Below are 16726 nucleotides of genomic sequence, written 5' to 3' on the forward strand. Positions count from 1 at the left end.
CTTCTCCTTCCCCCAAAAATTGTTTCTCAAATTAAAATATTTCAATGAATTAGAATAATTTAATCACTTTGTCTGGATCATGTTCAACCTATTTTAACAAAAAGTCAAAAGTCTGTTTAAACTTAAGGATTGATAGCTTGAAAGAAACAAAGTAATAATCAAGCAAACTATACAACATCAGAACTTGTGTAAAATCCAACTTACTTTCCTTTGCAATCCCATTCCTTGGGAGAACAGATTCACGTCTTGGGACCTGAAAGGTGATAATTATTCTTTCAGCATCCATTTTGAAGTTTTTGCAAAGGGAGGGTGAAAAATCATTTTTCCAGGTCATAAACACTAACTTGCAGACATGATTGCATGCAGAAACATACTATAATATACCAGAAATCAGCAATGTTAAATAGTGATGTATTTACTGAAACTATTTCATGGCTTAATGTCTCCCATATAATGTTATGCATTCTGTTCACACCTTAAATAAATTCACACAGTACTTATTTCTGAAATACAACAGAGCACACCAGAGAGAACTTGGAAAGCTCCAATTTGAATGGTAGGCAGTGACATGCTAGCAAAGCATTTAATCAATGAGGTTTCACATTATACTGAACATCAGACCCATTCGAATATATATTCATGTTGAACATTTATATAGTAAAAAATGCTTTCAAGTCTTTATCCATTAAACTTTTAATAAATTTCCACACAGGCCGTTAAAGCTGGAGGACAATTTGTGTCAGAGTCTCCTGCAGCACGATTTCATACCCATAGTAAAATGTGGTTGGCTGAACTGCTCTGAAATAGCAGAGCAAGGCATTCAGCATAAGGTTTAAAAAAAGCAGAAAAATGAGTGCTAGCCTTGCTGATGATATCCATACCTCACTAAAGTACTAAATGTCATACCTCAAACCTAGTCAATAAGACATCAAAAATCAGTGATCCATTTCTGCATCATTTGATGAGCTTTCTGCATGGCTTTTTCTTGGTTCTACATAGACTCCAGTAGATAGGGCCTGTGTTCATTCGAGGGAAGCAATAGGTGGCGGCAGCAAGGGCCAAGAAGTTTGATATAGTCTACTTCAGAATCACTTCTTTTAAGCAATTAAATTAAGCTTTATTGTTAAAACAAATCTGGAGCATTGCATGCTTTACTTCAGTGAAAGACCACCTCAATTAAAAAAGAGCAAACATGACCCATCAAGCCAAATTAAGTCTGGGTTCTGATATCAGCTATGTTCATAAAGGTTATTGGATTCTTTGTTGGCCTTTCTTACCTTCCCTCAATTTCATTTATTCAGCTTCCATTTTTATTTTAACCTGATATCACCAATATGCACTTGTTGCTTCATCTTTCTATTTCACCACTGGAAATGACAGACTGTGTCCTACCTTTTCTCCAAAGTGAACGTATCAGCACTTTAGGCAACTTATTTTCAATTACATTTTTTGCCTACCTTTGATTATAAATGAACCCAGGTCAAATCAGTTTTCACTCCTTGAAAATCTGAGAATAGTTACTTTTGGTTTGGATTTCTCATGGCCTTTTTCTTTAGTAAACCTGAACTAGGATCATTACCTTCTAACCATTGTCTCCTATTGATAATGGATCAACCTGGCCTAGCATTTGTTTGAAACCAAATCCAGTAGTGCCTACTTCCTATTGGATAGGAAACACAAAAAGTAGTAAATTTTCCTGAGTGTACTTTGGATAAACTTGGATCCTTGTCCTTTACACTAATTATTCACAATACAATAGCAAATATTGCTCACTGTCATTAGAATGAATGTGTTAAGATAACAGATAAGAATCCCCATTTTAATTCCTGCAGTTTCTTTTACTTTGACATTACAGCAGCGTTTCCTCCTTACTGTCCACAGGTAGTCTTATTTAATTTTTTTATTGTGTAAGTTTGCACAGAATTTCTTTTTGCTGCAGCCTACAATTGGGAAATAGTATGTGTAACTCTTTATTGCACTGAGACAGACTAAAGTAACAGAATGGATTGGAATGGTGCTGAAAAAGCACAGCAGTTCAGGCAGCATCCGAGGAGCAGGAAAATCAACATTTCGGGCAAAAGCCCTTCATCAGGAATAAGGCTTTTGCCCGAAATGTCGATTTTCCTGCTCCTCGGATGCTGCCTGAACTGCTGTGCTTTTCCAGCACCACTCTAATCCAGAATCTGGTTTCCAGCATATGCAGTCATTTCTATTACTTTAGGGTAAAAACATAGTACTAAGTGAAATCAATTTCGTGTTCAACTGAGATCAATCGCAATGGGGGAAGGCAGCTTATATTTCTACATGTAACTTACTTTTTGCTATTTGTAGACCGTTTTTGATTGGTCCAAGAATTGGAAATGCATTTGTTATCCGTAAACCAGAACTCAAGAGCTAAGTGTTTAAATCTTACCCTAGAGTTTCTTCTTGGCAGGTTTGAAGGTGGCATTTTTTCTACTAAATTAGGATTTAACGACAGTAAGCTTTCAATGTCAATCTGAAAAGGTAAATAAAAGAACTCATTTGCATATTTTTAAAAAATTAAACACAGGAAAAGGATCGCTACACCTTAAAAATAGTTATTTTGCAAATGAAGCACATTGGAAGATCAGACTTGAGTTAATAGAATACTAGGCTTATTCTTTTATTATTATCAAACTAATCCTGCTGAAACTATCTGAAAAGTTCACTTTATGCACGGGGTACATTGAATTCAACTGCCCAAAATGTTCGAGCATTTAATACAGTTAAATAAAATGGAAAATTTCCGTTATTTGTTGGCTGCAAGGATCCCATGCTAAGGGAGCTTGGTCAGCCTCAACCCCATTTCACACCATCTGTAAATGATACGAAATGGTTACTCCCACAAATACTATAGGATGGCTCTTGGAAGTGTTTGGGAAAACATACCAAGTTCCTGTAAATTTGTAGCTTTGTCACTGACAATTAGAAAAGGTCTACTCCACTGGTTCACAAACTTTTCAGCAAAGCACACTTCAAATGAGAATTTCACAGTACATCCACATTAGTGTTTTAAAATTCAAATATGAAATAAAGCAACATTCAAAAAGTCACTTGATTTTAGCAAGTGAGGCAGGAAAATCAGAAGTCAGGCTCAAGTATTCTTTTGGGGAAAACTACTTCCATATCAGACTTTAAATACCAAAATTCAGAAATTTTACATGTAAAATAAATATGGTCAGTGATGGACAGCTTTCATAATAGATTCCAGTTTCAGCTTAAGCAGCAAGAATTTAGCCATTTAAATGAAATATTCATTAGATCGATTTCCTTTCAACTAGAAAACATGCATTTATTGAAAACAACCTTACCTCTTTGGCCTTACTTAAGCTGCCCTCTAGCCACTCAGCTCTTACACTGGACTTATCTGTAAATAATTCAGTTATACTTGCATCCTGTATCATCCCTATCAGAAAGAGAACGAGAAATAGAACTAATAAATCAAAAATGAACTAAAAAAAGGTCATCTAAATCTTTAAAGCTCTCACCCATTCTAGGCAACACTTCCCCACGCATTCAGGTTTATCTCACAAAGCCTAGGTTATAATAATGTTTTGATACATGCAAAAAAAAAAAATACTAAAATGTAGACAGTTTTTAAACTTAGAACATAAAAAGTATAGCACAGTACAGGCCCTTTGGCCCTCGATATTGCACCGATCCAAGCCCACCTAACCCACTATCCTCCATATGTCTATCCAATGCCCGTTTAAATGCCCATAAAGGAGGGAGAGTCCACCACTGCTACTGGCAGGGCATTCCATGAACTCACGACTCGCTGAGTAAAGAATCTACCCCAACATCTGTCCTATACCTACCACCCCTTAATTTAAAGCTATGCCCCCTCGTAATAGCTGACTCCATACATGGAAAAAAGGTTCTCATGGTCAAACCCCTAATTATCTTGTACACCTCTATCGAGTCACCCCTAAACCTCTTTTCTCCAATGAAAACAGCGCCAAGTACCTGAGCCTTTCCTCATACGATCTTCCTACCATACCAGACAACATCCTGGTAAACCTCCTCTGCACCTGTTCCAGTGCCTCCACATCCTTCCTATAGTATGGCAACCAAAACTGCACACAATACTCCAGATGAGGCCTCACCAGAGTCTTATACAACTGCAACATGACCTCAGGACTCCGGAACTCAATTCCTCTACCAATAAAAGCCAGTACGCCATATGCCTTCTTCACAGCACTATTTACCTGGGTGGCAACTTTCAGAGATCTGTGTACATGGACACCAAGATCCCTCTGCTCATCCACACTACCAAGTATCCGACCATTAGCCCAGTACCCCATCTTCTGGGTACTCTTACAAAGTGAATCACCTCACACTTACCTACATTGAACTCCATTTGCCACCTTTCTGCCCAGCTCTGCAGCTTATCTATATCCCGCTGTAACCTGCCACATCCTTCCTCACTGTCAACAACTCCACAGACTCCTCGTATCATCTGCAAACTTGCTCCAACCTTCTAGCCCCACCTCCAGGTCATTTATAAAAGTGACAAACAGCAATGGTCCCAAAACAGATCCTTGCAGAACACCACTAGTAACTGCACTCCATGAACCTTTACCATCAAATACTCCCCTCTGTCTTCTTCCAGCCAGCCAATTCCTAATCCAAACATCCAACTCACCCTCAATGCCATACCTCCGTATTTTTTGCAGTAGCCTACCATGGGGAACCTTATCAAACGCCATACTAAAATCCATATACACCACATCTACTGCTTTACCCTCGTCCACCTCCTTAGTCACCTTCTCAAAGAATTCAATAAGGTTTGAGGCACGACCTGCCCTTCACAAAACCATGCTGACTATCCTTGATCACATTATTCCTATCCAGATGTTCATAAATCCTATCCCTTACAATTCTCTAAGACTTTGCCCACAACAGAAGTGAGACTCACCGGCCTATAGTTACTAGGGTTATCCCTACTCCCCTTCTTGAAGAAGGGAACCACATTTGCTATCCTCCAGTCTTCTGGCACTATTCCTGTAGACAACGAGGACAAACATCAAGGCCAATGGCTCTGCAATCTCCTCCCTTGCTTCCCAGAGAATCCTAGGATAAATGCCATCAGGCCCAGGGGACTTATCTATTTTCACCCTTTCCAGAATTTCCAACACCTCTTCCCTACATATCTCAAAGCCATCCATTCTAATTAATTGTGACTCAATATTCACATCGGCAACAATGTCCTGTTCCCGAGTGAATACTGACAAAAAGTATGCATTCAGCGTCTCCCCCAACTCTTCAGCCTCCATACGCAACTTCCCAATACTATCCTTGACTGGACCTATTCCTACCCTAGGCATTCTTTTATTCCTGGCATACCTATAGGAAGCCTTTGGGTTTTCCCTAATCCTACCAACCAAGGACTTTTCATGTCCCCTCCTTGCTGCTCTTAGCTCTCTTTAGATCCTTCCTGGCTACCTTATAACTCTCAATCGCCCCAATTGATCCTTCACGCCTCATCTTTACATAGGCCGCTCTCTTCCCTTTAACAAGGTATTCCAATTCCTTATTAAACCATGGCTCCCTCACACGACCCTTTCCTCCCTGCCTGACAGATATATACTTATCAAGGACACTCAATAGTTGCTCCTTGAACAAGCTCCACATATCGATTGCACCCTTCCCTTGAAGCCTACTTTTCCAAGCCACGCAACCTAAGTCATGTCTAACCGCATCATAATTTCCCTGCCCCCAGCTATAAGTGTGCACTGCAGGGCAAGAGTTATCCCTCCCCATCACTACAGTAAAAGTCACCAATTGTGGTCATTGTCCCCAAAGTGCTCACCTGCCTCCAATTCTAACACCTGGCCTGATTCGTTACCCAGAACGAAATCCAGTATGGCATCACCTCTTGTTGGCCTGTCTACATATTGTGTCAGGAAACCCTCCTGCACACATTGGACAAAAACCAACCCATCTAACATACTCGAGCTATAGCTTTCCCAGTCAATATCTTGAAAGTTAAGTCCCCCATAACAATGACCCTATTACTTTCACTCTTCTTCGGAATCATCCTCGCAATCCTTTCTTCTCCATCTCTAGGACTATTAGGAGTTTTCTACAGGCCTCCTAACAAGGTGACCTCATCTTTCCTATTTCTAAGCTCAGCCCAAGCTACCTCAGATGGCGAGTCTTCATCAATTGTCCTTTCCACCGCTTAATACTATTTTTGACAAGCAATGCCACACCTCCCCCTCTTTAACGCCCACCTCGGACCCTACTAAAACATTTAAGCCCTGGAATCTGCAACAGCCAATCCTGTCCCTGTTCTACCCATGTCTCCGTAATAGCCATAACAGAAATTCCAGGTACCAACCCACACTGCAAGTTCACCTACCTTATTTCGTATCCTTCTCGCATTGAAGTATACACACTTCAAACCACCTTCCTGTTTACAGGCACCCTCCTTCGAGATTGATGCCATGTTCCTAACCTCCCTACACTCCAGGTCCTGCACCCTAAAGCTGCAGTCTAGATTCCCATGCCCCTGCAGAGTTACTTTAAACTTGTTCTAAACAAAGTGGTTATTGTATTGGATGTGCAAATTTATCCAGAAGCATAGCTTTACTTCATAAACCAAATGTAACTCCGTAGTATTTTGCTACAGAAATGCAGAAGAAATCAAAATTTCTAGTGCAATTTTACTTTTCCCCCCAAAAGTTGTAAGTTTGTTTACTGAACTGGCAGGTTAGTTTTCAGACATTCCGTTATCAAGGTTGGTGTCACCAGTGCTGGTGTCCTGTCCTGCTTTCAATTTATGGCGTCTTCGTCTGTTAAGGCAGATGATATCACTTCTATTTTTCCCTCAGGAGAGGTTGGTAAATGGAGTCCAAATAGATATGTTTATTGATGGATTTATGGTTTGAATGAAAGGCCTCTAGGAATTCCTGTGCATGTGTCTGTTTAGCTTGTCCTAGGATGAATATGTTGTCTCAGTCGAAGTGGTGTTCTTCTTAGTCTGTAAAGTACAGATACTAGTGATAGCGTCATGTCTTTTAGTGGCTAGTTGGAGTTGGTGTATCCTGTTGGCTAGTTTTCTGTCCGTCTGCCCAATGTAGTGTTTGTTCCAGTTCTTGCAGGGGGTATTTTGTAAGTGATATTTGTTTTGCTGGTTGTTTGTATAGGGCCTTTTTAAAAGAACTACTGATGAACAGCAAACTTAATTAACCAACAACTATGGGGACCAGGCATGCACCAGTTGATCAAATATTCCAGATAATCAAGTATACATGATCAATTCAAAAAGTTATTGAAACATCACTTCCATATTTACAGCAATATGCACATGGATAGCAGTGGGTTGAGGGGTGAGTAGGTTAAGTTATTATATTTTACGTTAGAATTAAACCTTGGCACAACATCATGGGCCAAAGGGCCTGTTCTGTGCTGCACTTTTCTATGTTCTATAAATCATTATGAATGCAACTTTATCTTTAAAAGCAAACCCTCAACTGACTCAGACATTGTTCTCTCAGTATTGGAGAAATTGACAATTGAAAATCAACTGTGGCCATTTGATTGAACAAATATATTTACACTGAGGTTAAGAAAGAAAACTAATAATGTAACAAAATAACAATAAACCAGTGTTTGAGGTAAAAAAAATTTTGTTTATTTAAATGAGTGCTGGCTATAAAGGTCCTGGTTAAAACAAAGCTTGCTGTATTGAGTTAATTCACTTCAAATTTCAGTTGTGACACGATAACAAAAATAAGCATCAGCAAAAGAAAAGAAAGTTTATCAAATGACCTAAACTAAGGATTGAGCAAGTGCTGCATCATATCATTATTTTATTGACAGTTTGGTGTACAATCTTCTACCACAAGCAGCATATTTGGAATTTTAGGAAGAACGTGCTCAGAATCACAGTACTGAAAAGGCCAGTCAATAAAGTCTCAGCTGCTCAAGGCATCTTCATTGAAATAATTGAAGATTTGAACCTCAATTTTTAGACTTTAATATGCATGTTTCCTCTCTTATACAATGGCTAATTGGCCAATTTTTTAGTATTGTGTTCAACGTTGTTTAGGAATGGTACTTTAAAATATTGCATTAAAAAGCAGAGGAGAAACAATTCAATCCCATATCGGAGGTCCAGCTAACTAAAAACAATTCTAGGTAAGTTTACTCACTGAGCTGGTAGATTTATTCTTAGACCTTTTGTCACAATGGTAGCTAACAGCGAGACTCTGATGAAGTGCTCGTGTTCTGTCCCATTTGTTTATGTGGATCTTGGTCTGTTGTGGTGGGTGATATCACTCCCGTTTCTTTTTGAGGGGTTGGTAAATGGGGGCCAAATCAATGTTTGTTAACGGAGTTCCGGTTTGAATGCTAAACCTCGAGGAATTCCCACATGTGTTTGTCCCAGGATGGATGTGTTGTCCCATTTGAACTGGTGTCCCTCTCTTCATCGGTGTATGGAAACTAGTGACATTGGTCATGTCTTTTGGCAGCTAGTTGGTGTTCATGTATCCTGGTGGCTAGTTTCCTGCCCAATGTAACGTTTCGAATTTATTGGACTCCTGATTAATTTTTTAAAAAAAAAGGGTCCCATACCAACAACCAGCAGAATGAACATCTACAAAGACATCCTGCAACAAACATTACATTGGACAGATGGGCAGTGTGGGATATAGGTAAAGCAGTGTTACTTCTGCAATCATAATTACTTATGCAAGGTAAATGAACTCACCTGTATATAATTGTTTCAGCCAAGAGCTGAGTTAACAAGAATGAAAACTAAGTGAAGGAAATATATAATTGTTTTTGTATTAGCAAAAATGTGCATACAAGAATGAAATGTGCCTGCAAACAATGGTAGATGTTACAGACAACTTGATAAGGTGCTGTGAAGGGACGGCGTTAAGCTAGATATGCCTGTACAAATAGTAGTTATAAGCATCTGTTTCCCACTTTTGCAAAAACAAGAACAAAACACAATCAAGAGGTCTAAGGCCCAGTATGGGCAAAGAATAAAAAGGAAAGGTTGCTTTGGCAAGCAAGTGAAACAGATGGTAGTGAAGAAGGATATACAACAATAGGACTACAGAGGGTTGTGACCAAACGGCCTGAGGCCAGAGATAAACATTTGCCATGGACAAGGCTGGATGAGTTCAGAGATAAACAAGAGTAGTGGGTGTCAGGCTTAGAGTAGTGGGAAATGTAAACAGGGGAGGAGCAATGGGAGGAGGGAAGAGAAGCTAATCACATAAATATTGTGTACTCATTAACTTCAGCGAGTGTGTGCGCCTCGTGGACAGTAGACACCACATCCCTCTTTCTGGATCAGTGGTGCTGGAGGAGCAAAGCAGTTCAGGCAGCATCCAACGAGCAGCGAAATCAACGTTTCGGGCAAAAGCCCTTCATCAGGAATAAAGGCAGTGAGCTGGAAGTATGGAGAGATAAGCTAGAGCAGGGTGGGGTGGGGAGAGAGTAGCATAGAGTACAATGGGGGAGTTGGGGAGGAGATGAAGGTGATAGGTCAGGGAGGAGAGGGTGGAGTGGATAGGTGAAAAGGAGCTAGGCAGGTCAGACAAGTCATGGGGACAGCGCTGAACTGGAAGTCTGAAACTAGGATGAGGTGGGGGGTGGAGGTGAAATGAGGAAGCTGTTGAAGTCCACATTGATGCCCTGTGGTTGAAGTGTTCCGAGGCAGAAGATGAGGCGTTCTTCCTCCAGGTGTCTGGTGGTGAGGGGGCGGTGGTGAAAGAGGCCCAGGACCTCCATATCCTCAGCAGAGTAGGAGGGGGAGTCGAAATGTTGGGCCACGGGGCGGTGTGGTTGATTGGTGCGGGTGTCTTGGAGATGTTCTCTAAAGCGCTCTGCTAGGAGGTGCCGAGTCTCCCCAATGTAGAGAAGACCGCATTGGGAGCAACGGATACAATAAGTGATATTAGTAGATGTGCAGGTAAAACTTTGATGGATGTGGAAGGCTCCTTTAGGACCTTGGATAGAGATGAGGGAGGTGGTGTGGGCACAGGTTTTACAGCAGGGGAAAGTACCAGGATGGGAGGGTGGGTCGTGTGGGGGGGTGGGGGGCGGCGGGGGCGTGGACCTGACCAGGTTGTCACGGTGGGAACGGTCTTTGCGGAAGGCGGAAAGGGGTGGGGAGGGAAATATATCCCTGGTGGTGGGGTCTTTGGAGATGGCGGCGGATGATTTGGTTTATGCAAAGGTTGGTAGGGTGGAAGGTGAGCACTAGGGGCGTTCTGTCCTTGTTACGGTTGGAGGGGTGTGATCTGAGGGCGGAGGTGCGGGATATGGACGAGATGCGTTGGAGGGCATCTTTAACCACGTGGGAAGAGAAATTGTGGTCTCGAAAGGAGGAGGCCATCTGTTCTATGGTGGAACTGGTCCTCCTGAGAGTAGATACGGCGGAGACGGAGGAATTGGGAATACAGGATGGCATTTTTGCAAGAGATAGCGTGGGAAGAGGTGTAATCCAGGTAGCTGTGGGAGTCGATGGGTTTGTAAAAAAATGTCAGTCGTCATTAATGGAGATGGAGAGGTCCAGGAAGGGGAGAGAGGTGTCAGAGATGGTCCACGTAAATTTAAGGTCAGGGTGGAATGTGTTGGTGAAGTTGATGAATTGCTCAACCTCCTCACGGGAGCACGAAGTGGCGCTGATACAGTCAATGTAGCGGAGGAAGAGGTGGGGAGTGGTGCCGGTGTAATTACGGAAGATCAATTGTTCTACGTAGCCAACAAAGAGACAGGCATTGCTGGGGCCCATGTGTGCCCATGGCTACCCCTTTGGTCTGGAGGAAGTGGGAGGTTTCAAAAAGGAGAAATTGTTAAGGGTAAGGACCAGTTCGGCCAAAAGAATGAGAGTGAGAGTCAGTGGAAGGGTACTGTTGGGGATGTCTGGAGAGGAAAAAACGGAGGGCTTGGAGGCCCTGGTCATGGCGGATGGAAGTGTAGAGGGATTGGATATTCATGGTGAAGATGAGGCATTGGGGCCGGGGAAACCGAAGTCTTGGAGGAGGTGGAGGGCGTGGGTGGTGTTCTTGGAGGAGGTGGATATGACCACCACCAGGGATATATTTCTCTCCCCACCCCTTTCCACCTTCCACAAAGACCGTTCCCTCCGTGACTACCTGGTCAGGTCCACACCCCCCTACGACCCACCCTCCCATCCTGGCACTTTCCCCTGCCACCGCAGGAACTGCAAAACCTGTGCCCACACCTCCTCCCTCACCTCTATCCAAGGCCCTAAAAGAGCCTTCCACATCCAAAGTTTTACCTGCACATCCACTAATATCATTTATTGTATCCGTTGCTCCCGATGCAGTCTCCTCTACATTGGGGAGACTGGACGCCTCCTAGCAGAGCGCTTTAGAGAACATCTCCAAGACACCCGCACCAATCAACCACACCATCCCGTGGTCCAACATTTCAACTCCCCCTCCCACTCTGCTGAGGATATGGAGGTCCTGGGCCTCCTTCACCGCCAGACGCCTGGAGGAAGAACGCCTCATCTTCCGCCTCGGAACACTTCAACCCCAGGGCATCAATGTCGACTTCAACAGCTTCCTCATTTCCCCTTCCTCCTCCTCCTCCCCCCCCCCCCCCCCCATCTCATCCTAGTTTCAGACTTCCAGTTCAGCACTGTCCCTATGACTTGTCTGACCTGCCTAGCTCCTTTTCACCTATCCACTCCACCCTCTCCTCCCTGACCTATCACCTTCATTTCCTCCCCAACTCACCCATTGTACTCCATGCTACTCTCCCCACCCCACCCTCCCCTAGCTTATCTCTCCATGCTTCCAGCTCACTGCCTTTACTCCTGATGAAGGGCTTTTGCCCGAAACGTTGATTTCGCTGCTCATTGGATGCTGCCTGAACTGCTGTGCTCTTCCAGCACCACTGATCCAGAATCTGGTTTCCAGCCTCTGCAGTCATTGTTTTTACCACATCCCTCTTGCAAGAGCGTAATAAACGATACTACTGCTTCAGATCTGGTCTCGGACTGAAATTATTGAATTGAGTGAGCTTCGTTTCTCACAGCAGGAGACTAGCCACAGGATATATGAGCACCAACCAGCCACCAAAAATCAATCCCTAGGATCCATACATGCAGACAAAGAGGGACACCAGTTCAATTGGGACAATACATCCAGCCAGAGACAGGCTAAACAAAGACATGCACAGGAATTCCTGGAGGCCTGGAGTTCTGGTTTGAATGTCATTAACAAACCAAATCAATTTGGATCCCATTACCAATCTCTCAGAAAAGGACTGGAAGTGATGTGACCGCCACAACAAACCAAGACAAATAGCAAGTGGACAGAACACCAGTGCTTTATCGGAGGCTCACTGACATTACCTTGCATGGTGACAAAAAAAATCTACTAGCTCAGCATGCTGAGCTACAAATATACTCAAATTGTAAAAATCAATTCCTCTTCGAGAATAGTGCAACTGGTTTGCAAGTAGAGAAAAAAAAAATCACATTAAGTTATGTTTTCATGTGGACTGCAACATAGAAAGCTGCCAATCATTTCCTACATGTACTAATCAGCACGATAATTCAGGTCAACATAGGCATTCAATGTAAACTAACAACTTATTTTGCAAAGCTTTGCTTCAACAACTCAATCCACTGGATAGGTTACAAATTTCAAAATTTCATCTTAAGATAGCCCTGGAACAACTTAGAATATCTTTACACAGCAACATTCAAAAAGTCATGACTTGGATTACTATTGCCACTCATTCTAGAAAGCCACTTACCAAGGTTTCAAAAAGATCTTAGCAATTCAAGATGATATTTAAAAAACTTCAAGCTTGCATTACAAAATGATAGATGACAGATCAACAACACAACCTACATAATCTTCAGGTCATTACGAGGAAGCTATTGTGACATCATAAAATAACTCGACTACCATTTGTAGTTAAAAGTCCCCAAAATAAATGCAAAAAGTACAAGTAGTTTTATGGTCTCAGCAAGTCAAATCTCCAAAATGAGAATAGCTCATGATTATAGGAATTTGTGGTTGAAATTTAATAAACCCCACACTAATGGATCCATTATGTCAATCTCTAGAGGATTAGTTTAAGATTCATAGAAAGGCTGTTTGTACTTTTAACTATTGCTTGGGTTTTCTGCAGGATATTAATGAAAAGAAAAAAAAAGTGTATTGTTTTCAGTTTCAGATCCAATATTAAAAGAAACTGTTTAGAGATAGTACAAATAAAACCTGAGTCAAAGGCCTATGTTCAAGTCATAGTTGCTCTGGTTGCATCATGTTGGTCTGAAGATTGTTCAAAATAAACACCTCGAGGAACCCAAGCATCCTGTGGTGTAGCGGTGTCCTGGTTCCATCCCTTCCTACTCCAGATGGATTAATATCTCTGAACAGGTTGATACTGAAAAATATCTGCATTCATCTACAAGGCTTTTGTGGCACAAAGATACCATCCCTCCCTGCCTGAGCAGGTGGATCTGGGTTTAAGTCTCACCAACTCCAGAAGTAAGCGCATCCCTGTACAGCTGGATTAGAAATATCTATCCTAAGATAATTAGGGCTTATGAGGCATAGTGGTAGCATCTCTTGTGGTGGGCCAGGAAATCAGAGTTCAAATCCTACTTAGTTTATTTGCAAGTCACGTCTCAACAGAGTTAAAAGTCACAATACCAGGTTATAGTCCAACAGGCTTAATTGGAAGTACACTAGCTTTCGGAATGCCACTCAGGTGACAACCACCTGATGAAGGAGCGACGCTCTGGTGTTGTGATTTTTAATTTTGTACACCCCAGTCCAACACCGACACTCCAAATCATGTCTGAACAAATTGACTATTAAGTTATCCTGATAAACTCTTGCAATGATGTTCTCTTGCTGGGATGATTGGCGAACGACCAATCTTCCTCCTTCGGGACAGGATTAACTTGAAAACTTCTACATCGAGCCATCTCACCAGAGTTCTGTGGACTTCAATCTTTTTAGGGGTAGTGTTCTAGGAATAGCATTCAGTTAAAAAGTTGCCAATGTCATCAGCTATAACTGTCACCTGTCTTTTTTCATCAATGTTTTCACTAACAAAATGATGTCTGCCAAAGCAAAGCAAGCAGATTAACACTTAAAACAAGTGCCACTCCATACCACTATCAAGACACTCTCCATTACTTTGCAATGCTTTAGATTAGATTAGATTACTTAGTGTGGAAACAGGTCCTTCGGCCCAACAAGTCCACACCGACCCTCTGAAGAGCAACCCACCCAGACCCATTCCCCTACATTTACCTTTTCACTATGGGTAATTTAGCATGGCCAATTCACCTAACCTGCATATTTTCAGACTGTGGGGGGAAACCCACGCAGACATGGTGAGAATATGCAAACTCCACACAGACAGACAGTTGCCTGAGGCAGGAATTGAACCTGGGTGTCTGGCACTGTGAGGCAGCAGTGCTAACCACTGTGCCACCATGCAGGGATGATCAATAAAGAGATGGATGATGTATTAACAAACCCTAATTGGATTTGACCTATGTATAATCAAATATCTAGTCAATTTTCCAATTGTTGGGTAGAGGATTGTATTTTAACTGTGCTGAGATATTACAGTTCATTCAAAATTGCAAGTCTTCAGTAACTACAGGGATTTGTCAGGATCAAAGCAATTCTTGGAATGAATGAAAGTGCATTGTTTACTACTCAGCTACTTAGCAACCATTTGGCCAAACAGTAACTTCATCAGATTTACACCACATTTCTAAGTGTGCCTATGGTTGTTCTCATCATGCTCTCCTGCATTACTCCTCAAATGAGCTAAGGCCTTTATCACAACTTTATGGTGCTGGAACAGCAAGGGATATTAGCGAGTTTTGAGAAGATTTTGTAGCTCAGGTTGAGGATGTAGGTTCTGGACGTAGGTTTGCTCACTGAACTGGAAGGTTTGTTTTCAGATATTTCATCACCATACTAGGCAACATCAGTGAGCCTCCAGATGAAGCTTCAAACCTACTTCCAGCAAGGGATATGCTGGGCTATAAAAGCAACATATTGTTAAATATAATTCTGCTGCTGCTTTACATAACTAGTTTTGAAGTGCCTGTATTGAATCTACCCCATTTAGCAGGGTGGTAATGTTACTACCACAACAACATCTTCAGAATTGAAATGGAACCTGATCCCTAGAGGGCTTTGCACTGTCAATACAGTCACAGACAACATACCTGCAACTTGTAGATCATCAGGAATGGAGGTCAACTTTATATTCCTCATTGATTTCCTCACCACCTGCTATCCCAGACTGCTAGATAGGTTTTCAAGGACTCTGCCAGCTCGGTTAGCAATTTGGCTACAGAGCCAATGAGTACTGACTTAGGACAGTGCTTCCATGCAATAGTCAACAAGATAGGTATGAGGGAACAAGGGCAATGTCCCTCCAGACAAGCTAAGCATGGATATTGCAGCATTGAAGAATCCAGACTTTTATTACAAATAGCTATGTATTGTGTCTGGTCTAAAATGAAGTTATAGGTTACAAAAGTGGATTAAGTTAAAGGTTGCAAACCCTGCAGTTACTGAAGGTTTGTAATCTTGAACTAGTTATAATGTCCCAGTACAGTTAAAATACACAATCATCTACCCAACTATGTAGTTTGCGATGCTTCAAGTGATCCCAAGCAAGACAGCTTAACAGGCCTTCACATTGTCAGGCAACATGCTATGGCACAGACATGATATCAGGAGCACATCTCAAAAGCTCACCACTTCTTAGTCAAGAGTAATAATGGCAGTCCAGCTAGAGAAAGCCACATCCTGTATACTGACTGCAATACTCCCCTTCCAAAGAAAAAAACTCAAATATAGTTACATGATATGTCATCAATTCAATAATTAAACAAGTGAAGAGATTACTGACTAATTATTCAAAGTCCAACACAATGCCTCATCAGTTTGACAACTCATTCTGATCTGGTGACTTTATACCCACCTGGAGCGGTATGCATTGTTCTCCAATTTGGATGGCTAACTGCTGATAGCTAGAATTCCACATCACCACATAATCATCACATTCTTGCACAATCTTCAGTTTAAAACAGAAAGGAGGAAAATACATTTTTCAGAAGGTTGAGTGCATTCAGAATTCCCTTCCTTAAAAGGCAGTGGATGCAGAATCTTCAAGTTTCTTTAAAGAAAGGCAGAGGTGATAACCAAAGGTTTGGAGGGTTTGAGCTATAGGGAGAGACGAAGGCTCCGCCTATTTTCCCTCAAGTGTCAGAGGTTGAGGGGCGACCTTATAGAGGTTTATAAAATCTGAGGGGCATGAATAGGGTAAATAGACGAGGTCTTTTCCCTGGGGTGGAGAATCCAGAGCTAGAGGGCATAGGGTTAAGGTAAGGGGAAAGATTTAAAAAGGGACCGAAGAGGCAAATGTTTTGATGCAGAGGATGATGTGTGCGCAGAATGAGCTGCCAGAGGAAATAGTAGAAGCTGGTACAATTACAGCATTTAAAAAAGGCATCTAGATGGGTTTAGAGAGATATATGCCAAGTACTGGCAAATGGATTACTTTAGGATATCTGGTTGACATGGACAAGTTGGACCAAAGGGTCTGTTTGTGTTGTTCATCTGCCTCTAGATGTCAAACTTGTAAGACACTTGTTCAACTTCAACTAGAGTGGTGTGTACAGTCAAGGGCGCCACTTTTGGTAAAAATGTGA

General features: G+C 42.0%; 1 protein-coding gene across 2 annotated transcripts in view; it reads right to left on the reverse strand.

The window, feature by feature from the left end:
- Window positions 1–16726, reverse strand: part of kif2c (kinesin family member 2C) — a 65239-nt gene that overhangs the window by 44484 nt on the left and 4029 nt on the right. The window contains exons 2-4 of one of the 2 annotated variants that reach the window (XM_060829875.1): window positions 3333–3427; window positions 2414–2497; window positions 205–253 (exon numbers count right to left, since the gene is read on the reverse strand). In XM_060829875.1, coding sequence (XP_060685858.1) covers window positions 205–253; window positions 2414–2497; window positions 3333–3427 — 228 coding nt within the window. The remainder of the gene's footprint in view (window positions 1–204; window positions 254–2413; window positions 2498–3332; window positions 3428–16726) is intronic. The other variant, XM_060829876.1, reaches the window with a different exon arrangement.

The sequence above is a fragment of the Hemiscyllium ocellatum genome, chromosome 9 (assembly GCF_020745735.1).
Source record: "Hemiscyllium ocellatum isolate sHemOce1 chromosome 9, sHemOce1.pat.X.cur, whole genome shotgun sequence".
NCBI classification, from domain to species: domain Eukaryota; kingdom Metazoa; phylum Chordata; class Chondrichthyes; order Orectolobiformes; family Hemiscylliidae; genus Hemiscyllium; species Hemiscyllium ocellatum.